The sequence below is a fragment of the Sinocyclocheilus rhinocerous genome, unplaced genomic scaffold (assembly GCF_001515625.1).
Source record: "Sinocyclocheilus rhinocerous isolate Xijiao unplaced genomic scaffold, SAMN03320098_v1.1 scaffold4178, whole genome shotgun sequence".
NCBI classification, from domain to species: domain Eukaryota; kingdom Metazoa; phylum Chordata; class Actinopteri; order Cypriniformes; family Cyprinidae; genus Sinocyclocheilus; species Sinocyclocheilus rhinocerous.
In genome coordinates this window covers 166,261-192,665 of record NW_015627541.1, presented here as the reverse complement: position 1 = coordinate 192,665, position 26,405 = coordinate 166,261, and the positions used below count along the sequence as shown (strand labels likewise).

The window sequence follows — 26,405 nt, the reverse complement described above, 5'->3', positions numbered from 1 at the left end:
TTAAGAATCACATTGTCTTATTTCACAGCTTCCATATGAAAAAGCATCACATCCGGTGGCTGTTTACTCCTGCAGGCTGTGCAATAGCTTCTCCATGTACATGTAAAACCAGACACACCAAAGTCTATAAAACAAGAGCATTGTGCAAGAAGCAGCTGAGGTGTTTGTGGCCACCTGGTTGAATGCACTTGCATTTTTCAGCCTTCCTTCTCTGGAGCTTCCGTGGTCCATTGTTTGTTCCAGCGGAGTCCATGATCACTCCACCACAAGCAGGAAAACATTACTTCAACTGTGGCTCATTCAGAAACACATACGGATATCCTATCTTAGTGTAGAGAGCTGTCCAGCCTGCTGAGGCATGATTCATTATTTGGCTCCTGTGTAGTTTGTCCTGCCTCCAGCTCTGTACATTAACAGCATTGATGCCGGTTATATTTTGGGTGTTCCTGTCCTTGTGATTAGTTTTCCCTTTTAAGCAGGATTATCGGTGGTAGCAACATACTATTTTCTGCCATGTGCCTTTTGTTGTGGCTTTGGGCCTTACCACGGCCTTAAAGCAAGCTGAAATTACGGTTCAATCTCCTGTAGGCCATGTGCTAAAGGACATCCCTCCATTCATCAAGAAGCTCCTGGTCAGATGTGGCTCTTCAGGCCAACAGCTCATGGACTCCTTACTTTGATGTTCCCATTGGTCCTTTGTTACTACATCTCACCAAGTCTTATATCAGTCAGAGTGAAGTTTGCATACTGTAGAAATTACTCCCTCTTGTAGAGTAGACTTAGCAAACTGACCCCTCTGTCCTAACCTTGTGACGATTGCACAGAGCAGATGTTCTCACTTTACTCTTAATTTCCTCTCTTTCTGCACATGGTGTGGCTCCAGGCGGGGCATGAAGACGAACATCTAATGATTCCCTGGCCCTTTAGTGCAAACCAAAGCTCAGTTTTAGCTCAAAGTTGGATCGGGACATATACCACACACGCGTCTCCTCCCTTTTGTCATTGGGAGAGTTCTTGTGTCTTTTTTTGTTGCTCTGCTTGCGGAGGCCTAAGAGTCCATTCATATTCAGATTTAAGCTATTAATTTTCATGTGGACCCATCGCCAGTGCAAAAAAATGGTTTTGCAATGCATGCTGGGACTGCCTAAAGCATCACGATGGTCTAGATTTACCACTTTGGCAAATTTCCTTCAATGGGACCCCTTTCATGGCCCTCTTGTCAGGGTTTAGATGATTGTATTATGCCTCTCTTTTGTTCGGGTCATGTCGAGCGGTTTTGCCACCTCACAAAGCTCAAACATCTGCTATCTAGGCCATGCACGTTTCTGTGTTGATGTAATGCCGCATACCCTCTCTGGCTCTCCTACTCTTCTCTTTTCCTCACAAGTCTCTCCCAGGCCTCCGCCCAAAGACCAAACCTCCATCAGATGGACTCTATATTTTTTGGGTTTCGTTCTCCGTACAATTTGTGCCGCGTCAGTCTGTTCCGTTCAAGATTTTGTTTGGAGTGTTAATAGTAATACTTATGGGTTAGTGTATTATCTTCATAATATTAAAATAAAATAAAGGCTCTGTTCCCAACCTAGTGAGCTGCTTTGACAGCAATTTGCAGCAAGACAGTTGACTGAAGTTATACATTACATCAATGAGAGTATAATATTTATTTGGAGTGAAAGCAGCTATTAAGAGTCCTGTACACAGTTTTTGCAAATTAGAAGTGACATGTGGCAGCTACCAATAGGAGTTTGTCTGATACAGCTGGTTGTTGCAGTTGAGTAAAAACCCTTTTACTTTATATGTTACTGATTTGAAACACTCTACCTAGGCAGCTTTGTGTGCCATACAAATATCCCTATTTATACAAACCTCAGAGAAAACTCACAGGAGTTTAGCATTAGCATTTTGCAATTAGCTAACAATGCAGTTCTCCAAGCATAAAAAAACTTGTGTATAATAATTGATAGAACTATTTTTAACCTGCACTTTTATTGAATTGATTTTCCACCATATCAAATGGATGTTTTTCATTGAGTTTGTTGTAGTGCATTCTGGGATTACCTTCTGCAAAGGACACATGCCATTCCACTTTAAGGTGCGGTCACTTTTACGCTTGTACACCAAATGTCCGCAGGTGAAATGCAGTCATCTCAATAGGGAGCATCATGATCTGGAATTTTGCGAGTAGAAAGGATTGCCAAAATGGATATAGTTTGTTATCAGATCCGATTCAAGTTTGTTAAACTTTTAAAATTTGTTGCATTGACCAATGTAAAGCTGCTTAGTTTGGAAGTGGCGTTAAAGTAAGCGATGCTTCATACATCGCTATACTATTGATAATGGCCAATGGACTTTCCTTGCCAGTTTTGCCAATGTGAACACACCTTTAGGATTTAACAAAAAGGCAGCATTTTAGAATGCAACATAATCATCTACACACTTTTAGAACAGCCTACAATGCCTTAAAATGCTTTCTATGTAGGCAGCTTGCAAGATTTTGGAGCCATAGTGTCGGAATATGGTCTTTCATTTGTGCTATTTACCCATTTCTGTAAGTTGAAAAAGTCCTGGCATGCCTTTGACCCATTTTAGAGCTTAAGTATCCAAATGTATGCATGCCACATCAGAGATGGCTTTTGTCATGGTCATTAAGAACATGCATATCAATAAAGTATTACAGCAATTCCATTCAACCTTGGATCTGCTTATCATTGTTCTGGAGCTTTTGTTTTGCCATACACATGTGTACCACTAGCTCGCCGTGAACCTGATGAATCCAGACTTTTATACGTCTTAGAGGAGGGGAACTACATGCAACATTTCCCTCACAATCAGACCTATTATTAGTGGTGGTTTTGGAAAATTCCTTAGTAATGATTGTAGAAAAGTACAGACTGTGAGGAAACTGGGAGGCGGAATAAAATGGGTTGAAATTAGCACTGTTTTTAGGCAGTGTGTAGTCCAATTTATTTAGAGCTGATCACTCACCCTGGAAGAGTGTCAGTCAGTACAGCAACATTTACTGACAGCCTACAATCTGCCCTACAAACAGAAACACAATTTTTTATTTTAGTTTTTGAATTGCAAGTGTTCATCTAACAAGCAAGTATAATATTGTGATTTTCTGACTGGAAATTTGTTCGAGTTTGTTCATGTCAGCTCAGCTCAATTATGTTCTTTTGGAAGAAGCTGTTTTATTACTTTAAAAATGCTGAAGTTTAACCACAGCCATTTAGCAGTCCAAAACTGGACTCCTCTTGGTTTAAAATGGGCATCTTACTGTGCCAACCATTCAAATCCAGGACATCCAACAGTCAAGGCAATGAGATAAATGGGGATTGTGGTAATCCACATACTCGGGTCACTGTGTTAATTTCAAAATGTTCTTCTGCACTAATGAAAATCTACCCTTGCTCAGAAATAAATTAAATTGGGCTCTCTTATTCAGTGTTCAGGTCCTATGCTAAAAGCTATATAAAATGAGGAGTTATAGCATTATTTTCTATCTGATTGATTATCGCTCTGCCATCCCTTCATGTATTAGGTTTGATCAAAATGTTTCATACTTTAAGTCCTGTGAATTGAGCAGAATCCAAAAATAGCCATAAATCTCTAAAACATAAGTGGGCATCCTTCCCTTCAGAAAACATTTCATATCTGTACTTCTGTGCACAAGTCACTGCTCTCAGGTCCAGACATGGGAAAGTTATTAAGCGTCGAACAAGATAAATCTTACACAGCCGTTCGTGCCAAGTAGATTAAAATCATTCCATGTAAAAGCTAAAACGGAGTTTGAACAGTAATAAAAAATAATAATGATAATCACTAGTTTAACATAATTAGGACAGGCTTTTACACTATTCCACTTATTATTATTATATATTTTTTTTTTTACTAAATAAACTAAAAGAAGACATTTAAAAAAATCTTTTTATTATTATTATTTATTTAATTTTTATTATATTTGCCAAACTGGACACTGATGCACAGGCTTTCCCCAATATTTGAGTTGTTCTGTCATCTCTTCATAATTAATAGTATCAGCTCTTTAAACAGCTGATCTCATAGTTGGCTTTGAAAGAAGGAGGGAGTTTGGGTTCTCATGTGAGGTGGGAAAGGCGTTTGCTCCCTGGAGGATGGGTAGAGTTGATGTAAAGGGGATTTTTGGGGTGAGGTCTCGTCTAGAAGATGACCCCTGACCTCATTCTTCTGTGGTCTGTTTTTCAGAGGCTAGTAAGTTTGTGATGTCATATGTGGCGGCAGTGTGTGGGAAGGGCCAGGAGGTGAACAAAGTGAAGGAGCAGCTGCTTCAGTCCAATCCCGTGCTTGAGGGTGAGTCTTCCACATCTTCTGTTTTTGTACCAATTACCTTGTCTATATGTCATTTCACACCTTTAAGACATTCAGGTTACTTGTCTTGCCTTAAAACTGATGTGACATCCGATGTGCTTGAATGTATCAGGAGGTCAATTAATAGAAAATTGGGTGGCAGATCATTTCACCTTCTTGAAGGCAAGTTTGGGAGCAGATGATTCGAGACCTACATCATATGAGTGTTCCCATAATCTTGCCCCACTTTCAACTTAAAGGGCCAAAAGCATCTTGGTCCCTGCTGGCAAGCAGACAGCTGTGTTTTTATGTGGGGCCATGAACAGGAAATGCACATAAGCGATGAGATGGAGATGGAGTAGGAATGCCTAGTGCTTCTTGGCAGCAGGACTCGGAGCAGAGTGAAGTCCCACATCTGTGAGAGTTTAGCTGCTGGAAGTAATGAGCCCCACACTGGGGGTCCTGCACATTTCCTGCTGCATGTTTCTCTACCATAGACTCTGTGTATATATGCAGTTTATATATGGGGAGATTGTGTTCAGAAGGAAAATGTGAAAATTTGTTATATTTAATGTTGTAATAATGAATAATAAAGTTTCTTTATTGTCGTTTTTGGTTCCATGAAGAACCTTTAACAAACTTTTCATTGAACAAAAGGTTCTTTATAATGGAAAAAGGTTCTTTAGACTTTAAATAAAAAATATTTTAATCCTCACTCTAAGAAAAAAATATATATGGTTATTTGAAGCACTTTCCAAAGTTTCTTTGGGGAACCAACATTGGTACTTCTATGGCGTCACTGTGAAAACCCCATTATAAAACCTTTATTTTTAAGTATGGTTAATGGAAATTCAAAAAGTGAAACTTTCATATATTCTAGATTCATTACATGTAAAGTAAAACATAAAAAAAAAAAAACATTAATTTTTTATTTTGATGATTAGAGCCTTACAGCTCACGAAAGTCAAAAATCCAGTATCTCAATATATAAGAATATTTACATTTGAATTTCATTAAATTACCATCCCTACAGAATAAATTCCGGGTATCTCTTGTTCTTTGAAACCACAATAATGGGGAAGACTGCTGACTTGGCAAAGGTCCAGAAGATGATCATTGACACCCTCCACAAAGAGGGTCCTTTTTTTGATTGATCTTAGGAAATATTCTAATATTTTGAGATACTGGATTTTTGACTTTCATGAACTGTAAGCTCTAATCATCAAATTTAAAACAAAAAAACTTTTGAAATGTTTTACTTTACATGTAATGAATCTAGAATATATGACCGTTTCCCTTTTTAAAATAAGTTACAAAACAAATGAACTTTTTCACGATATTCTAATTTTGAGATGCACCTGTGTGTGTGTATGTGTATATATATATATATATATTTATATATATATAGGGGATCTAATATATGGTCATGCAGAATAAGGCACTAATATGTGCTTTATAAGTACTAATAAACAGACAATATGCTAGTGCTAATAAGCAACTGCTTCCTAAAGTGGAAGGTTGCATTATGGGATACATTATTCTTTGCATTGTGCTGTTTTGTATACTGCAAATGAATTAGGTCATCTGGATATTTCATGCATGCAGAACACAGTATTACAGAACGCAGTATTACATATCATGCACTAGAGTAATGTTTTTGGAACGTAGCCTTTGTTTGAAAACAAACAAATGTTCTGAAAGCACATTGGAATATTAATTTATTGTGATGTCAGCTTGTAGCTCAAACAGTAAAGCATGGCACTGGCAATGCCAAGGTCATGGGTTCAGCTGATAAAATGTAAACCTTGAACGCAAATTAAACTGCTAAGGATAAATTTATCTGCCAAATCTATAAATGTAAATTCTATACAGTGTCCATTAGAGTTAACTAAGATACTCATTAATGTTTAAAATGGACGCATTATTGCAGGACATGTGGAATTGTTTTTATTTGTAATTTTAGGTCGTCTAAGTATCTTATGCTCCATGAATATGATGAAAGGTACCTGAGAGGATTCAGGATAATTTTTCCACAAGATGACATCAGTCAAAGTAGAAATGTAGTGCTGAATGAATCTGGCTTGACTAACTTACAACATGTTATTCCACTGCAGCTTTTGGGAACGCCAAAACCGTGAGGAATGACAACTCGTCTCGATTTGTGAGTATCTCTTTCTTTTTCCAGTCAGAATATTTTACGAGTGTTTTGATGCTGCTCCTCCCTCTAGAGTGTGTTTGCTTTAGATTAGATCAACATGGACTTTTGATCCATAATGTGAACACAGGCAAATTATTTTATTACTTTCTGTCAGCCCACCCCTAAAGTGATGCAATGCTTTTCTTGGGAGTTTGATTTTGCAAAAATTATACTGCAACATTCCTGGTTTGCTTTGTGTTCTGCTGCTTATGGACCGGCCCTGAGCACATCTGGCCCTATTCTGACACAGCAACACTAGAGTGATTGCTCTTCGTGCGTATAGCAAGATTCAAACAGAACTCTGTGTAACCTCTCTGGCAACCACCTCCAGATGCCTTTGAGTCGGTTCTTATTTTTCCCTGTTGTCCATGAGGACAGGCTCCCACAATGCCATTCAGCACAGAGATTAGCACAGTTTAATATCTCTGTTTATGCAAATGTGTTTAATGCCGCTGCTCTTTGACAGTCTGGCCCTTTCCAGCTGTCCGTCACAGCCTGACCACACAAAGTAAACATATACTGAGCTATAGAGTGTGTACTTACAGAGGTTAGAGACCACACAGCATTGTCCAGCGTGTGCTTTCAGAGGTTCAACAGAGGTGCTGTTCAGTTTACATAACAGGGAAAACAGAACAGCGTTGAGTCAGTGTTGTTGTTGACGTTTATCCTCAGGAAACTTCCCAGATTTAAATTTTAGTAACTCATGGGTCAAAATTGAGTTTGTTGAGCACTCTTACTAGCTCTTGCATCACCCACATGAGACCATCAGTGTGTTACATAACACTCTTTAGCCAGGAACCATTTATTTCTGTGACTTTGTTTTAAAACAAAGCCTATATAGGTAGCATTTTGAGGCATCGTCGACAATCTCAAAACAAAGTTGTCTTATTTTGGATTGTAAGGCAGCATTGTTTCCTCTGTAGCAAAGGCCATCCCATAATGCATATTGGCAAACTGTAAATCTAGGATGGTTGCTTAGGTGAGACATATAGTGGTATCCATGAAGTACAAGTAAAAAAAACAAAAAAAGTAAACATTTTACCATATATTGGTGTGCCCTTGTGAAAAGTAATATACCTTTAGCATACTTTTTAATAAAGCGCACTTATTATAGAAATAATATACTTTACATTAAGCTCACACTTAAGTGTATTCTTTGAATATTTCCGGACACTTAATAGCTTGTAAATTGCATTTAAATTAAAATGTAATATAGTTCACATTTATATTAAATGCAGTTAGTTATGTGCGCTTTTTTGACCCACTTACGTAGAACTTCTTACATCTTTATATGTAATTTCATAATTACTTCCATATTGATAAAGTGTACTGCTATGACTGTAATGCCATTTCTATTAAAACTTGTATGTCATGTATTTAAATATATTTGTAATTACACATTAAATTATATGTTAGTCAACGCATCAAATAAGTATACTTTAAAGCACAAGAAAAGATTGGTTACACACCTTATTTTAAGGTGTCCCTGTTACAGTGTAATTATACATTTAAGTACTGAGTAATAATTAACTACATGTACTTACTATATGGTTAGGATTAGGGTTTGGCTTAGGGTTACTTGCATGTAGTTATGTATCATTTATTGTTATTATAATAGTAAGTACATGTAACATGTGTAACAAGGACACCTTAAAATAAAAAGTAGGCCTATAATTAAATGACTTTTTCATTAATGTTATATTAACTGCAAGTACAGTTTTTTTTTTAAATACACTTTTAAGATATGAAGTAAACTACAAGTACACATTGAGTGTCAACTAAGTGTATTAATTTTTCACAAGGGTGTCGTTTATTTATGCTAATTAAAGTATCACATTATTAGCATAGCTACATGCTAATAACAAGCTCTATTGAAATCAAATGTGAATAGTCTTCATGTATGTGGCGTAAACAGAAATGGACTGTGCAGAACATTTTACAATAGTCAGCACCTTGGTTAGGATGCAGCCTTTGAAGACAGCAAGCCAGCTCGACAGGGTTTGGAACGGAACCATCTCTGATTTCTAAGTTGATGGCATGTTAAGACCTTGAGATTTGGAATTTCGTAATAATGTTTTGGATCTCAAGCACCATTTTATCATATAGTTTTCAACTGCTATACTGTTACAGCTTTTCTCAAAGTAATTTTCAGCTGTGACTTCCTGTGTTGTAGGAGTTCTAGGAGTTTATTCAGCAGCCTCTGAGGCAGTTTCCTTTTTTAAGAGCTGTTGGATATAAATAAAGAGGGACAAATTTAACTGGCTCCAGAGACACTGGGCTTACTGTTCCTTTCCCAAATAGTGTGCGGGGACAGAAGACAAAAAAAGTTTCTCTTACCATTACAGCAGTAAAAAAAGCCTCTTCTCCCACAGTAGTCCATTACTCCATTGCAAATCTATGTATGATTGGCAGCGTGTGTTATGAACCTTTTTTTTTCTTCTCCCATTTGCCTCACGGAAGGCTCAAATTTCAGCCCTATTTGCAGTGATCACTGCCCTTGTTGTCATGCGTCTTTTCCTACCATCATGAACCACAAAAGAGCCACGTGGTTCTCCGCAGCAAGCCTACCATTAGTACCAAAGGCCTTGATGCAATGTCACCATTGCTTCTTAGACCTTAGCTTCTTAGTAATATCTTATTTTGACTGCACAGGAAGACCATGTTAAACAATAATAAAGAGCCATGTCATCAACTAACCCACCATGCACTTTTTATGGGATGTGCTAACAATTTCTTCTCTTTCTATAGGGGAAGTACATGGATATCGAGTTTGACTTCAAAGGAGACCCCCTTGGTGGAGTCATCAGTAATTGTGAGTATAATTACAAGGTGGAAACCAAGGAGTATCCCTGTAATAGTGCCCACGTAGAAATAAAGGAATAGTCCACCCCAAATCTGTCATTATTTATTCACCCTCATGTCATTCCAAGCCCATATGCTGTTTAATTATGTCTAAAATACAAAAGTCTGAAAAATGTTCATGCAGCTTTTGTTCCATACAATAACATTGTGATGTGACTGTCAACCTCCCAAATGTACAAAACAACCATTATAAAAGTAGTCAAAGTGATTTGTTTCATACACTATTATTTAGTAAATTGAGTAAAATTGATCAAGAGTGAAAGTAAAGAAAAAAAAATGGATCACGGTTTATGGATAAGAACTGCATTCTTCAGAGCATTCTTTAGAAGTTCTCTTTTTGTGTTTTCTGAAGAAAAAGTAATGTTAGTGCAAAGACAACATGCAAGGGAGAATAAATGATGATAGAAGCTTCATTTTGGGCAACGTTTTTTTTTTTTCTCTCTGAAAGAATTTTATACAAGTGGCTGTGTCTTTACTCTTGCTCCCAGCTGTGTGCTCTCAGAGAGGGTTTTGGGAAACTGCTGCATATATTCACACACAAACCATCCAGAGCATGTCCTTATTTTGTAGCACCATAGCAATGGTTCCTGTAATATGCCCCTGAGCCTGTCTCTCTGCAAATTCAAAGCCAGACCAGCAGTCTAGTTGGCTTGGCACACATGCTCTTGACTGTTGAAGCCAGTGGTCCATTTACCTAAATGTTTCCTCATGCTTTTGGTTCATGTATAGCAGGGATCCTCAAATATGGCCCACGAGATCCACTTTCCTGCAGAGTTTAGCTCTAACCCTAATCAAACACACCTGAGCATGCTAATCAATGTCTTCAGGATCATTAGAAAATCACAGGTAGGTGAGTTTGATCAGGGTTGGAGCTAAACTCTGCAGCGCATTGGCCCTACGGGGCAAGATTTGAGGAACCCTGATGTATAGTGTTGAATTAATGGGTAGTTGAAACGTTGAGGAATGGTGACTTAAAATATGCACAATCTCTAATACATTACTTTAAATTTCAACATCAAATTCAAGCCTCTTCTCCCACAGTAGTCCATTACTCCATTGCAAATGTATGTATGATTTGCCAATGATGTTGACAACATTGAGAGTGCATTTTTTACATGTCAGCTAACCTATTAAATAATTACTGAAATAGCAGGCAATTTCTAAACTGTAGAAACATTTATCTGGTCAAAAATGTGATTGAACCACTATGACAAGTGACCTTAAAATCTTTAAATGGAAACGAAAGTGCTACCATTTGGCATGGAGAGATAATTAATCCCACAGCAACTTCCTCTAGCAGTTAACACAGTTTGTCCATTTGCTTATTGATTTGAGGAGGGTTTGTAACCTATATAGTACAGCAGTTCGAGTAACTAGTCGATCAGATAGTGTGCCACTATCCATGTGAGAATCGATCAGTCGCCCACTCTTAATGATGCTGATGTGATTTATCTACGGCACTCCATCACATGCAGGGGAGTCACTAGATATAATTGACAACATGACATGACAATTGACATTTCTTTTGTGCTGATATTTGGATCGGCACAGAATTACTTCACTCGACAGTTACCCCTTCAGCTCAGATATAGAAACGCCTCTGCTTGGGTATATGAACATAGTGCCTTTACTTGAGGACAGCAAGACCTTCACCTGTTTCCAGTTATCTCTTATTTTGACTCCCCAAACATATACAGCCAAAGACACAGGAAGTGGGAGCAAAATGTTACTGTTTTTTTCCGATGTGTGATTGGAAGAGCTTTTAACAGTCCCACAGTTAAAACAATTCCCCCACAGTTTTTACTGAAGTCTGGGTAGAGTTGCACCAGCCGTTCGTAAGTTCTGGAACACAAAGTAGTTGTAACGCTGTACTTAATTTGTTCTTAAGACAGAACGTAGTTATGCGTAGTTGCATAATGTGACATTTACCCTTAATGATCCAATAGCAGACTAACTTCTTTTGCCTCACATAACTAATGGTACACATATTCATTTGAATTAATAAACTACACATTAACTAAATATTTACAGAAACCTCAGGGGTAACAGTTTGAATAAAACAGATTGCATCAATAAGCTCTTGTTTTATATGACAGACTTCAATCCTTTAGACACTAATAAAGAGTAAAATAATAAGTATATTTATAAGTAAAGGACCAATCATTAAATACTGACACCAAAAAATTGACTTTTATTTGTTACGAGTTATTATGTTTGCATGCACAAGGCTGACCGATGTACACAGAGGTGCATTGTTTAGGTCGAATTTGTGTTGAAAAGCTGCTAACAAAGTAATTTATTCACAATATCCTCTGCAATTTCATGTATGTCTAAAGTATTGAAGTCTGTCAGGTAAAAGAGGAGCTATTCAGGATGCAATTCAGTCAATCTGCTGTTTAGTTTTTTTTCCCACCCGTTACTCCTGGTTGAAATTTCTGTAAATATTTTATCAATAAGTAGAGTTGCGTTTCAAGTTTAATGGTGCAACACAAAAATATTTAGTAGTGCATAAGTTGTAACTTACTTCCCCTTTACATCAAAACTAGGCTTAAGTTTAACTTACGCACAGCTGGTGCAGTTGGCCTCTGCTGTCTAAAATCAGTAGTTTAAACTGTTACAGCTTCATGTAGTCTGCACAATATAATCTATTGTGAGTGCTTCAAAACAACCAAGTTGCATGTCCACAGACAGGCTATAACAGGATGCTACAGACAGCTCTGAAGCCTGAGGGCTTTCCTCCAAAGTAAGAAACAATCTTAGAGTCATCTGATACAGCATCATTTTCCCCACTAGAAACTGTTCAGATGATTTGAACAAAGACTTCATGCCCCAGAACTCTGTTCTTAAAACCTACTGAGTAGCCTAAACTTAAGGCATCATAGGCATGCTCCCAACGTGGAGGCTATTGCTGATGATAGGTAGAAACTTTATGCTGAGGTATTTCAATTTAGCCTTATTCTAAATCAGAAAATCCTGTGCAGAAAAAGGCAATCCCAGAATGCATTGCACCAAGCTGAGTGGAAAAAAGATATTCAAGATGGCAGATGAAGCAGGATAGATGTTGTCATGTGGTAGACAGATGTGTTTAGCTGTTACAGTGCATCTTACAGTTTTTAAGACACTATCAAGTTAACCCTGTAAAGCCTGACCTATGAAATGAGTCTATGCCTCAGATTCTATGATATAGTGAGAATATGGAGTGCATGCTTGAGGAGAAAATACCTTCGTTTATCCAGAGGCCCAAAACGGAGCAAAAATATGCAAATTGGTGTAGTTTTTGATGCGTATATACCCAAAAAGTAAAATGGAAGTCTGATAGCTTGTAATGTGAATCACTACTTGCAAGAATGTCTAGCAAATGTTCAGTAAATGTTTATATCAAAATATTTCTTATGTTTACTTAATAAAAAATCAGTAAAGGTCTCACAGCAAAAAGACACGTGAACCATGACCTGAAGGGGGACGTTTTTCAATTCTACTAAGAGGCCTTTTACTTGATTTAAAAAATAAATAAAATAAACTATCAGTAAGATGACAAAAGACATGTAGTAGATTACGTACAACAGGTTTTTAGCAAATTTGCAAATCAAATATGATTTTGGCATTATAGGGTTCAAAACAGTTTTGCCACAAAGTGATGTTGGATTGAAAACAGTGGACCAAACAATAGACCAGATGAAGAATACTTATTTTAATATCATTAATTCGATATTAAAATATCAAACTTACTGAGTGTTTATATTTGCAACAATGTATGGGAGAAAATCTCCTATAATGGCACATTCTGTTCAATTATCTTGCACTATGTTTATATGCAAGAATTCGTCCTGTGAATGGCCACTTAGAAGGCAGCTGTCTAACCAGGCAGCTCACAGCAAGGCAGCTTGCTAGGTTTTTGAGTAAGTCAATTCAAAGCAATGCAGAGAAGAACGACTTCTAATGTTTGAGTGGAGGACAGAAGTTACTGGCCATTACTGGAGTTGTGTTAAAGCAATAACAAAGGTCTGCGAGTGTGCAGAAGGTGGAAGGTCAGAGTGGAGTCCCCTCAGGGCTGAAGTTTTCCTGCATTCCTCAGACTCATCCTGCCTCAGACTCTACTCTTACACCAGACAGCATGATTTATCTCTGGAAGTTAAAGGAGAAGATTAGGGGAAAGAGAGACAAAGGATACTCCTTAGTGTTTGATTATTGTTGAGGTAGATTCCACAACAGGGGATCTGTAATGGGGCTATAAAGTATTAATGAGCTTGTGGCCCACAGCCACTAAGCCACTGCTGTGACAGGCATCAGATAAAACAGGAAGTGACAACTGCTCATTCCCATCTTGCTTTTATAAATGAACCAAAAAAAAAGTAACATGGGCATTTTAGTTTCCTCCAATACAGAAGTTAAATTGAGTTATTTGATGATAAATTGTCATTTAGGGCCTCATACTATAGAAGTAGACTTTTGATGGTATATTTTGAATATTCATACATTTATGCTAAAAGATTGACTATTGAATCATTTTAATTTATATGACCCAATATACATACTTATCTATGCATGTCTTAGTGCAGCTGTCAGTGAGTTTGAACTGTCTAAAAAGGTTTTATTGGTGCTTTGTCAGGTGTTATCAGAATTATCAGTAATTATAATACTGCTGCATAATTTTTGTTGCTCATATAAACAATGCTTCATGTCTTATCTCATATCAAGCTAATAAATGTTGATGATAAGGTAATCAAGGCTTTGGGCTGATGCTGCTGTTTTCTAATGGGCACACATCTGGATGGAGCGTGGTCATATAAACAATGCTTCATGTCTTATCTCATATCAAGCTAATAAATGTTGTTGATGATAAGGTAATCAAGGTTTTGGGCTGATGCTGCTGTTTTCTAATGGGCACACATCTGGATGGAGCGTGGGTGGTGTGACTATGTTCCTCTCCCCATAGATGAATATCTCCTGTGAGACTTCCTGTCTCAATCTGAATACGATGAACAATGAAAACTTCACCATGGATACCTAAATATTCATTCTGATATAAACAGGAAAACACCTTTGTTTTTCTCTGAAATGGCTGTTCAGAGTAGGAGTAGGAGAGAATTGTCTATAGCCAGTTGCATCTGTGTGTATCTCTTCACTGGGAATTCCACAATTAACATTTATTTATTTATGAAGTTGAAAACAAATTGTGTGCATGACAGCCTTGTAGCTCATGTTAGGCCTGTCTTTTAAGTTTAAACGTTATCTTAACTTTCTCTCTGTGGATAAAATGAGTGGAATTTTTTACCTCAGAAACACTTCTGTTGCTCCCTGTTTAAGCTGAGTCAGCTGTGTATGCTCATGAAATGTTTTGTGCTTTGATATTTCCCTTTCGCAGATCTCTTGGAGAAATCCCGTGTGGTAAAGCAGCCCAGGGGCGAGAGGAATTTCCACATCTTCTACCAGCTGCTTTCTGGAGCATCAGATGACACGCTCAGTAAGAGACCACTTACAGAGTTTGTATGATTACATGTGCATTCCCAACGCACAATTCATTCAGTGGCTTTCAGAACATGGTGTGGAAAAGATTGCTGGATTGCACTGAAACATACCCGAGTTAAAGACTCTGGGAACAGAATTTATGGTTCATGTGTGGTTTATTTGCATACTGTTAGACCAGTGGTTCCCAACCCTGGTCCTGGAGGCACCCCAACACTGCATGTTTTGCATGTCTCCTTAATCAAACACACCTGATTCAGGTCATCAGTAGAGACTCAAAGACCTGAAATTTGGTGTGTCAGAGAAAGGAGACATGCAAAATGTGAAGTGTTGGGATGCGGATACATGCAAAATGTGAAGTTTTGTGATGCCTCCAGGACCAGGGTTGGGAACCATTGTGTTTGGGAACCATGGTCATTGTTTGACATTTTTAATGAAAGAGAACACAATAAAAGGCTTTGATTTCAGGCATCAAAGGGGTAAGCTGAGCAGAATACAACATAGATGTAACATAATCTGATAGCAACTGGGTCTTATGGAATGGCCGATACATCGAAACTAAGGGGAGTATAAAGCAGGGTTGTCCCATCCTGCTCCTGGAGGGCCAACGTCCTGCAAAGTTTAGTTCCAACCCTAATTAAACACACCTGAACCAGCTAATCAAGGTCTTCAGACTCAATAGAAACTTCCAGGCGAGTGTATTGGAGCTGGTTGGAGCTAAACTCTGCAGGATGTTGGCCCACCAGGAGTAGGATGGGACACCCATGGTATAAAGGGACAGTACAAAGAGTGACCACTCATAGAAAAACAAATTGGAGAACTTGCATCAAAGATGGTTGACAAGTGAATTGCCTTTAATGCTCTAATTGTGTTTTTCTTTCAGAAAAACTGAAGCTGGACCGAGACTTCAGCAAATACAACTACCTTAGCCTGGATTCGGCAACAGTCAATGGACTGGACGATGCTGCCAGTTTCAGAACAGTTAGAGTAAGTTTTCTTTCAGGCCTGCCATACACTACATACAGTAGCAGGTTCCTGACACATTATAGCATGTGTCATTGGTTCAGACTGTCTTGGGATTAGCTCAGATCCATGGCACCCTGTATGATGAGAAGTTAGCAAAGCATGTTATCTCCCTGGCTTAACTGGATAAGATCACCCTTTACCCACTGAGGTGGAGTTTGGTCTGAACAAAACAATTTGCATTGTGTCATTATGTAATTTGAGCTTCATCCAAGCCTCTACTTGAAGACAGGGAAGTTGATTTAAGGGGGAATTCCACCTGCTCACAGCTGACATGTATAAATGGAATCAGTGCGTCTGTTTTTCTCATGCACACACTTATTGTCATTGTGAAAACGGGTCATGCGGAGGATGGACTGTCGTTGCAAAGTTTAACAATAAGGGTTGATTTCTGCAAGCCTTGTTGAGCCAGTAGTTTTGCTTCCTTTGGACTCTTGCCTCACTGGCCTGGAGATAAAAAAATATTACAATATTATATATTTGTTTAAACATATTTTGCTTCTGACTTATAGAAAAATGTTTTACTATCTATTTTTTATTTATTTATTTAACCAGGCAGATTAAAAAAAATTTTAAATGACAAGTATTTTTGGAAGTTAGCTTTCATAAGGGTTTATAATTTCCAATAATAGCTGTAAATTATGTAAGGGATAAAGTAAAGGGTAGTTGTTAGTTGGTCACTAACTGTAAAATAAACAAGGTGACTGCCATTTAGAAGCATCTGGAATGTATTGAAGAAAATGTATTTTTTCATTAAAAAAGAAAAAGAAAAAAAAGCAAATAGCTATAATTTTACACTAACAGTAAAAAGTCACTAAGGGTTGGTAAGTTTCTTAAATATTTTTGAAAGAAGTCTTGTATGCTCAACCAAAGCTGCATTTATTTGATCAACCATACAGTAAAACAGAAAACCGTAATATTGTGAAAAATGATTACAATTTAAAATAATTGTTTGCTATTTTCATATTTTAAAATGTAATTTATTCCTGTGAAGCGGAGCTGAATTTTTAGCGTCATTATTCCAGTCTTCAGAGTCACATTATCCTACAGAAATCATTCTAATATGCTGATTTGAGCTCAAAAACATCTATTATTATTTTCAGTGTTGAAAACAGTTGTGCTGCAATAGTTGTGCTTTTGTAACATTAAATAATTATTTACCATCACTTTTGATCAATTTAATGCAACTTCACTGACCCCAAACTTGAAAAGTAGTGTATTTACACTGGGAAAACCCAGGAAGCAATGCATAATGTGCTTGAATATTATATTTTTGACAGTGTTGCTGCCTTTTTTTTATTTTCTGGCCCGTTAAGACGAGTGACTTTTCCATCAACTAGCCCGAAACTTTTTTTGTTTGGGCCCGGACCTTTGGGTCATCCTTATTGTGGAGCCCTGTTCTTTGCTTGTCTTCTGGAAATGAGTGCAGAATGTCTGTGTCCAAGCAAACAATGCAGCCCACATTAAACTGGTCAGAATTCAGCACCGTATCAGACAATACAGTGCAGTTCTGATGAACAATAGGCCTAAGCCAAGCTCCTTGCTGACATCTGAACATCCTAACTCAGCATGTGCTGGGCCTCTGGCTCTGTCTTTTAACCTCTTGCCTGGGGAGTCAAATCTAATTAATTAGAAGCAGGCCTTTTTTTGCAGTGTAGACATTTGTAGTTTATAAGGTTAAGCATAAATAAGGCTCTGTGTGTAGGAGACAGTAAACACTTCCACGAGGGAGGATGGTTTCTATTTATGCTAGGCTGTAAATAATATACAAAACTCAGCAGAACGTTCATTCTTAGAGACACGACATGCTTGTCTTGTTAACATGAAAGAAAAGAAAAATATATATAAGAGTGTTTACACTCTGGAAGTATTAAATTGTGTTACTATTTATTCAGAGATATAGAAAGTTATTGGGTTGTCATTCACTTTTAGCTGTCACATTTCAGCCCCTTACAGCTCACTCACTGTTATCTCCGACCTTTAGACCATTGACTTTGCCAGTGAACTGCTTGCACGTTTATTATCAGTGATTCCATGACATTTTGAACGTAATTTATGGCTTCACGAGAACAAATATGAACACAAGCTATTGTGGAAGCACAAGGAACATGATAAATCATAAGCTGCTGATGATTCTATTGGCTAAATCTACTGTAAAAATTTAAAAATCTGTTACTTATTTCCCTGTACACCCATAAATTAACAATATTAAATGAATAGTTCGCACAAAAATGAAAATTCTGTCATCATTTGGTTACCCTAAAGCTGTTCCAAACTTGTACAGCTGTTGAACACAAAATAAGTTATTTTGAAAACAAGGTTTATAACCAAGCAGTCGCTGGTAGCCATTGACTTGACTAATAGTACAGAAAAAAGTACTATGGAACTCATTCCAGCAACTGTTTGGTTGCCAACATTCTTCAAAATATCTTTGTGTTCAACAGAACAAATAAATTCATATGGGTTTGCAACAACATGGGGGTGAGTAAATTATGAAATTATTTTCATTTGTGGATCCCTTTAAGGTGAATCTCATGTCATATTTTACTCCAAAATCAAAATATATAAATAAAGAAATAAAATGTGTTTTGAGTTAAGAACATTTCCCATATTTATGGTTGAATTGAGATCATGAGACAATGTCCACAAAAAATAAAATAAATATATTTTTTTCCTTGATTTTTAAAGCTGTCAAATACAAGTTATTCTTAAGACCAGCTGCAATCCTTAATCTTTTCTCTTTGACAGACTGTGGTGTGATGGACATTTCTGTTCAACACCCTCAGGCTGTCCATTAGTGGTGTGGTTACGGGCCAGTCAATCACTTTACAGACGCCACCATATGTAATGCCATGTTAAATGTCCATCAGCAGACCACTATTGACTAAATGTATTTTCTCTTCTGTTTTCCCAGAATGCCATGCAAATTGTGGGCTTCATGGAGGATGAGGTTCAGTCAATACTGGAGCTGGTGGCTGCTGTTCTCAAACTGGGAAACATCGAGTTCAAACCAGAGTCTCGTTGCAATGGCTTCGATGAGAGTCGAATCAAGGACAAGAACGGTGAGTGCTAGGCTCTTCCAAAAAGCATTGCCGATGCAAACCTTACATTAGTTTTTTAAACTTTTGGTTTGTAAAGGAAAGTACACTTCCCAAGAAACTTTCAAGTGTGAATGATCAGACATCACAATCAGTATTAATGATACAATGACATAAACATTTGCAAGCACTGAAAACCAAATTAATATGAATTGTGAAATAGCAGGTACTGTGGTCTTGTATATAACAGTGCCTTCATCTGCTCACCAGGTTGGCCACTACTGCCATCTATTGATATGTCAAGAGTCATTTACAGTATTAGCTTGCAGTTGGTTGTACACAGTCAATCAACACCGCACTGGTACTTACCCAGATAACCCTTGCATCCTGTACCATGAATGCATAAGATAATGATAAAACAGTTTGTATGTATTTGTAAAGCCAGATAAATGCCTTCTTGATTAACAGGTAAAGGATATAATATTTTAAGCAGTGACAAATGTGTTCTGTTATGTCCTAGAAATAATCTAAAATTATTTTCAAATTCTCCTATAAGTTTACCACAGTTTAATGAACAAATGAACGCATTCAAAATAATGCAAAAACATTTACAGGCCTGAAACAGCTCCAAATAATTTTCATGGGAAACCAAAAAGTTTAACCTAAAATTTTAATGCTAAATAAATAATAATTAAAAAAAAGTTATGTCAACTACCCAAATATATGTGCTGCAAATGAGTGTTACTTATCACTGCATATTCTAGTAGTTTCCTATAGCCAGGGCAGTGGCCGGCCCAGACTAAACATCACAATCCATGTCAACACCTCCATTTATATAGACTACAGCGTCTGGTTTGTCTCCTGTGTTTAAACCCATTAGCAATAATGTGCTTTCTCTGCCCTTTTGACCTGATAGCTATGGGCTGAAATGAGACAGATTGAGCTGCTGTGGGATGAGGTGGTTGTATACCTGATGTCCAGATCCTCTCAAAACCCCTAGAGAAGAAGCGATTTTAAAATACTCTTCAGCTTAAACTCCTTGAAAGGGGCTTAACATGTATCAGTCTTTACCTTGACCTCTAGATTCTGAGAGAAAGGCCTTTGATCAGAATGATTGTTGGTTTTAATTTTAAATACACTAAAGATGTTTTATAGAGGTTTTTTTTTTTCTTTTCTCAACGTAAGAGTCAGAGGGTTTATGTTTATCTTTGGCAATTGGCAAATTTGTTTAAATTACATAACACACTGTCTAGTCTATCCATAAATAATTCTTTAATCTGATCTGCCTGGGTTTGTTTTGCATTTCCTGTCCCAGACCTGAAAGAGATGTGTGAGCTGCTGGGCATTGAGCAGTCCGTGCTGGAAAGAGCGTTCAGCTTCCGTACCGTTGAGGCCAAGATGGAGAAGGTGTCCACATCACTCAACGTGGCTCAGGTCAGCACACGGAGCGGGTGGGCGCGGGACAGAATCTTGCGGGAGCGGGACTGAAAAATCCGTCCCGCGCAGGTCTCTACCTCAAAGCTTTTGCATCCAGGCCACATGATGAGCTCAAAAAACAATTTTGTCTTTACATGTGGGATAATTTTGTTACAGCCATGACACATGGAGGAAGTTGGAACTAGAGATTAATCAATATGTTTTTGCTTGTATAGATAATGTGTAATTCAGATGTTCAGGACATTGATTGTAATTTGAGACTTCTCCTATTTCAGGCCTATTACGCTCGTGATGCTCTTGCCAAAAACCTCTACAGCCGACTGTTCAGCTGGCTGGTGAACCGAATCAATGAAAGCATCAAGGTATGTCTCTCTGGATTTTCACTGAATCTTTGTTGTTTGCTGTAAAGTCACAGTAACACAAATTTTGCACTTTTATGAGCAAAAAAGGACTATTGTCAATAGTGTAGCAAAGTATGAAGTACAACTCACACATAAGTCATTTTCAAACGCATCAAATTTGTGATGCAAAATATGTATGGTGAAATATTTCACCCTGACACGAAATTCCAGATTGCATGAATTTGAATTTTCCCTGGATTTTGCCTGTGAAAATTTGCCAAACAACAGTAAATAAAGCTTGAATCATACTCTGTGAAACTACTCAAGACATGCTTATAACCATGCTAGCACTATTTCACATATTTGTGTTTAGAGCGAGTTGGTTTCTGCCTTGTAACTCACATTCTTCTTTTTTGATCAGGCTCAAACCAAAACACACAAGAAAGTAATGGGAGTCCTGGATATTTATGGTTTTGAAATCTTTGAGGTGAGTGATTTGGTCTGGAATTTTGAAAACGATTTCTCATCAAATTCATGTCATCACCACCTGTTGATCTATATCAGATGCGTGCACAGTGCGTGCAAAGGCAGTTTTCCAGACTGAACACACACATACAAATACAGTAAACATAATTTTTGCATGTTGGTGAAAAGTATCCTGCATTTCTAGACTGACACACTTACAATGCACCTCCAGCCACTTAATACCTATGCGCAACTTGTGAATTTGAGAACTTGTGAACTTGTGTCTGTAAATTTAAATACAGAATTGCACATGCATGCATTATTTTCTTAAAGTTATTTATGTTGCTGACTTTATCATTGTTGTCATACTAAATCCCACAAGTGTTTACCGTAATGCAGAGAACTACTTCTCAGGCCTACTAATTCACCTTTCAACCATTTTGGTTTACATTTGTCCATTGCATGTGTTCTGCTGTCTGACTGTATCACTCTCTCCTGAATGTTGTTTATGTTGTTGTGGCCATGACGACAGAATGGAGTAAGTAGACCTGCAGAGGAAATCCCACGGCTGTGTGCATGCTGCGATTTTAGCACTTAATCCTAGTCTTAATTCTGATCTTGTATCTCCGCAGCATAAACCACTGCTAGAGCAAAACCCTGAAGTGTTTCCTAGTAGTATTAGTATGACCTGTACGCTTGATGTTACAGCATTAGCTCCATTCATCCTAAACTTGGAAGACCTTAAAGGAACAGTTCACCCAGAAAGGGCAATTCTGTCATTATTTATCACCCTCAAGTTGTTCCAAACCCATATCATATGGCTTCAGAAGACTTTGAATATATTGCATGAGTAATACAGACTATTTGTATGGTTCTTTTATAGTGTTTTTTTGGAGCTTGAGGGTGATTTAGCATGACTCAATTTTCATTTTTGGGTGAAGTATTTCTTTAAGCTTCACTGAAACCAGCCAGAGATCTGCAGTGATTTTTGAGCTTTTGGGGCTTCAGAAAATGTAAGAGATGTTGAGGTTATTCTTTGAACAGGGTTACCTCTCATTACTTCTAGAACACTGCAGATCCAGGCTGACATGCCAGTGTGGCCTCTCAGCAAAGGCTGCCAGAATAAAACTGCCAGTGCCAAGTAAAACAATGGTGCTTTTTTTCATTTGCTGCCTTTTGGAAGTCATTTTGGGTTTTTTCTCAAGCCAAGCCCATTGGAACTGATTATTGCAGTGGCTTTAGTTGCAGAGACTATCATGCAGTAGGATTGCTATAAAGATTAAAAATAGATTGAATAATTCCTGAACCCCAGTGTCATGGCTAAATAGTACAATCCTAACTGTTTATCATAAGCCAATGAGCATAACATTGAGTATTACTCTTGCTTTAATTCAACAATGGAGTTGGTTCACTGATTTGGGGTTTTCTAACCCTGCGTTTGTAAACCTGAAAACATTTACTGTGGGTGAAGAGGTTAAAGACTTCACCTCCATCAAGAGATGCAGATAAGATTATGCAGCCTTGATGTATATTGTACCATGTTACGCCTTCATTTAATCTTAGCTATAGAGATCTTACTGTTTTGTAAGAGCAGACTTTGTTCGGGGCTATTTTACATGTGTTCTACAAGTGATTTGCTCTGAATTCTTTAAGGCGGTGCCCCACAATACTATTTTAAACAATTCTGTTTTGGTTGTGGGTGTCACACCAAACGTTTTCACCAGAAACGTATGTACATTCATCTGTCAGAGTTCCATCGAACAGCAGTTAAGAATGAAAGATGGGTGGCACTAAACAACTGCATGTGAATTTTCTCCAGTTTCCCTATCATGAATTGCAGAGTGCCATTTTGGCAGCAAACCAATGCGAAGCTTGCTGAAGTAAGAGCATACATTGTTGCAGAGCTTCAGTGGGACGACTTAGTTTAGAGATGGTATTATATTAGGGAAAACAACAAATATTTACAGATTTTCTGAAGTATATATATTTTTGACATTCCTCCCCAAAGTCACCAAAATTTCCAATATATCCAGCTTATAGAGTTACCTAGAGAAAGGTGTTTAGTAAATAACGTTGAGTGATGGTTGCCATATTAGTGCGCCTGTTTGCAGTGCTGTTTTAGTTTGCAGTGTACATTTTAATTACCACAGTTTTCATTTGGTCTATGGATTCTCATTTATCTTTTTGTTCCTGCAGGACAACAGTTTTGAACAGTTCATTATCAACTACTGCAATGAGAAGCTCCAGCAAATCTTCATCGAGCTTACTCTCCGCGAAGAGCAGGAGGAGTATATCCGTGAGGTAAGCAACAAGCCAGTACATGAAGACAAATAGGAAATGGTCTTCTCTCAACTTCTGCAACTCTAACAGTTTTTGAATGAAGTTACCTTGGAAGGAAAGTGCTTTCAGACAGGTACCATAACATCATGTTTACTGCTGTAGAACATTTTTTATACATAATAAAGAAATGTCTTTCTAAAAATGGAATTTAAATGAAAAAAATAATAATGGTCATTTATGAATTATTTGACTTCTGTCAACTACAATCCTGCACACATAGGATTGTGGGATATATCGTGAACAGTCACCAGTGCAAAGGCAGCATTCCTAGTTTCGGATACATCCATCCACTTGCTTTTTTAAATTGTTTAATATACAGAGTTTATTGCGCGGTATGGCGTATGTAGTAAGCTAGTGTTTTCTTCCAAACAGCCTTTGTCTACTATTTGCTTCCTTCTATCAATCCTTCCCCTTTCGCGCTGTGGTTGTGGGGACGGAAACAATCCCTCACTCCAGTCAGGGTAAACACAATTGTCCCTGAAGAGCTTGGAGCTCTGTTTGCTTTCAGAGCTCTGAGTATGTGCCCTGTAATATTCCACTCTCTGGCTTCACTCCAGTAGAGTGCATGGGAAATTACCGCTGCTCTGAAGACCGAGGAGGGACGCAGGGGTCTAGGGACCAGTCTGCCCCAATCCACATTCCACATTCCCCATTTTTGAACCCTCCTCCTGCATACATCTACCTCCTAGTTTGAGGAGCTTTCACACAGTCCAATTAGCCCACAGCTATTTTCCAGCTTGTTACATTCATTGACTTGATTGGCTCTGATTTGTTGTTTAAATCCAGTGGGTTCCATCTTTCTCTAATGGGCTGTAAACGGGTCTGCACTCCTGACCCTAAATATCACAGAAACGGTCATGACATGGAACAACATGGACATCCAGCCATCTTCAGTGTATTCATGGGTTGAATTACATAACTGAACTGTATACGTTTATAGAAATTATTGTTGTGTGTGGCAGTATAGTTGGTAATTGTCATACTATTAACTGCATTTAATTGTTCCCCTCTATCTTCAGTGCATGTCATTCATTCACATTAACCTTATAGCTAAAATGAATAATAATAATAATAATCTATCAATCAATGTTAATATTGTTGTTGCACTCAGCCAGTTATGTAATAATCGTGACAGGACTACTCCTATTCGTTGTTGGATATCTGTTGTGTACCTGTTCAAGTATAGTAAAGCTTGTCTGCATCTTTCCTAAACCACTCAGGTTTGTCTGTTGAATCTACAAGATTAGACTTAAGACAGTGTTCTAGGAATATCCTTCTTTAGAAAGAGAAAACTGATGGAAAGGAAACAAAACAAATCTGTGATGTACCTTTGTTTTTGTCTACAGGGTATTGAGTGGACCAACATTGAGTATTTCAACAACGCCATCATATGTGACCTCATTGAAAATGTGAGTGTGTATCTGACAATAGTTTTGTATTGGCATTAATATTTACTATAAGAATTAAATGGGGATATCTACTAGAAGTTCAGCTTAAAGGAGGAGACAAGCATAGCGATCACCTCAAAGCTCACAGATATGGTTTAATACCCACAAATCTACAATTTCAGGTTTTTAATATGTTGTGTTTGATATGATTACCATAATTCTTGTTTTCAGAACAAGAATGGGATTTTGGCCATGTTGGATGAGGAGTGTTTGAGGCCAGGCACAGTGACAGATGAGACTTTCCTGGACAAGTTGAACACCGTTTGTGCTGAACACCAGCATTTTGAGAGCAGACAGAGCAAAAACTCCAAGTTCCTCACAGACCACAGCCTACCACACAACTGCTTCCGCATCCAGCACTACGCTGGCAAGGTGAGACCATAAAGCGTTTCAACATCCCATCAACATTTTTAGTTTTACATACACTGCCATGTTAACTGTGCATCACATGGTCACAATAATTTTATATACAATGTTTTATGTGAATTACATTTGTGTTCTTTTGCTAATTTGTGGAGATGATCTCAGTTCTTTAAAGAATAACCCACATGCAACATTGAATTTTTTTTTTTACGTTTACATTGCATCCAGATCTCATTTGTTGCAAAAATGGCAACAACATAATTGGCCACATGCCCTTTATAAATGCAAAATTTGCTGAGTTTTCTTAGTCTGTAAACAGAGTTACAGCTGTTCAAAATGACAAAAATTTGTAATAATTATAATGATGATGGGAGAAGCCAGAGGGATCCAGCTTACACTAATCAGAGAGATTTACTTGAATAAATGCTTCCAACCCAAATTGTGTGTTTTCAGAAATAAGCACATTATGAAGATCTGAGTAGTGTGTAAAGAAGAGTTATTGAATGTAATATTCTGTATACACAGGTGCTGTATCGGGTGGAGGGATTCGTGGACAAAAACAATGACCTCCTCTACAGAGATTTATCCCAAGCCATGTACAAAGCCAATCACAGCCTGATAAAGATTCTCTTTCCTGAGGGAAACCCAGCTAAAGTGAACCTCAAGCGGCCCCCTACAGCTGGATTCCAGTTCAGAGCCTCAGTTGGAACACTCATGAAGAACCTTCTGACCAAGAACCCCAACTACATCAGGTAACAATCACAAAGCTTCTGACTCTGACACTGACCTCATTATGACATAACCATATATATATATATATATATAACTTGTTTTTCAGGTGCATCAAACCCAATGACAAGAAAGCAGCCCACATTTTCACAGACTCACTAGTGTGTCACCAGGCGCGCTATTTGGGTCTGATGGAGAATGTACGCGTAAGAAGGGCTGGTTATGCTTTCCGCCAGCCCTACGAGCCCTGTCTGGAGCGCTACAAGATGCTCTGCAAGCAGACCTGGCCCCACTGGAAGGGCCCAGCCAGGTTAGACCACCAATGATCTTGTGTTTTTTGTGTTGTTTTAAAGAACTCTTCTTCAGGCTT

The 26,405-nt window shown here is 37.9% G+C and overlaps 1 protein-coding gene across 5 annotated transcripts in view; it reads left to right on the top strand.

Annotated features, from left to right (window-relative positions):
- The first annotated feature begins 4,225 nt into the window (after positions 1-4,225).
- LOC107730362 (unconventional myosin-Ib-like) overlaps positions 4,226-26,405 on the top strand; it is a 34,105-nt gene continuing 11,925 nt past the window's right edge. For 4 of the 5 annotated variants that reach the window (XM_016541207.1, XM_016541214.1, XM_016541200.1 and 1 more), the window contains exons 1-15: positions 4,226-4,329; positions 6,441-6,487; positions 9,272-9,335; positions 14,751-14,849; positions 15,735-15,838; positions 18,789-18,936; positions 20,228-20,346; positions 20,625-20,711; positions 21,112-21,177; positions 21,688-21,693; positions 23,352-23,456; positions 24,842-24,904; positions 25,115-25,315; positions 25,832-26,058; positions 26,145-26,345. In XM_016541207.1, the coding sequence (XP_016396693.1) occupies positions 4,242-4,329; positions 6,441-6,487; positions 9,272-9,335; positions 14,751-14,849; positions 15,735-15,838; positions 18,789-18,936; positions 20,228-20,346; positions 20,625-20,711; positions 21,112-21,177; positions 21,688-21,693; positions 23,352-23,456; positions 24,842-24,904; positions 25,115-25,315; positions 25,832-26,058; positions 26,145-26,345 (1,625 nt within the window). In that variant the 5' untranslated portion in view covers positions 4,226-4,241. The remainder of the gene's footprint in view (positions 4,330-6,440; positions 6,488-9,271; positions 9,336-14,750; positions 14,850-15,734; positions 15,839-18,788; positions 18,937-20,227; positions 20,347-20,624; positions 20,712-21,111; positions 21,178-21,687; positions 21,694-23,351; positions 23,457-24,841; positions 24,905-25,114; positions 25,316-25,831; positions 26,059-26,144; positions 26,346-26,405) is intronic. The other variant, XM_016541193.1, reaches the window with a different exon arrangement.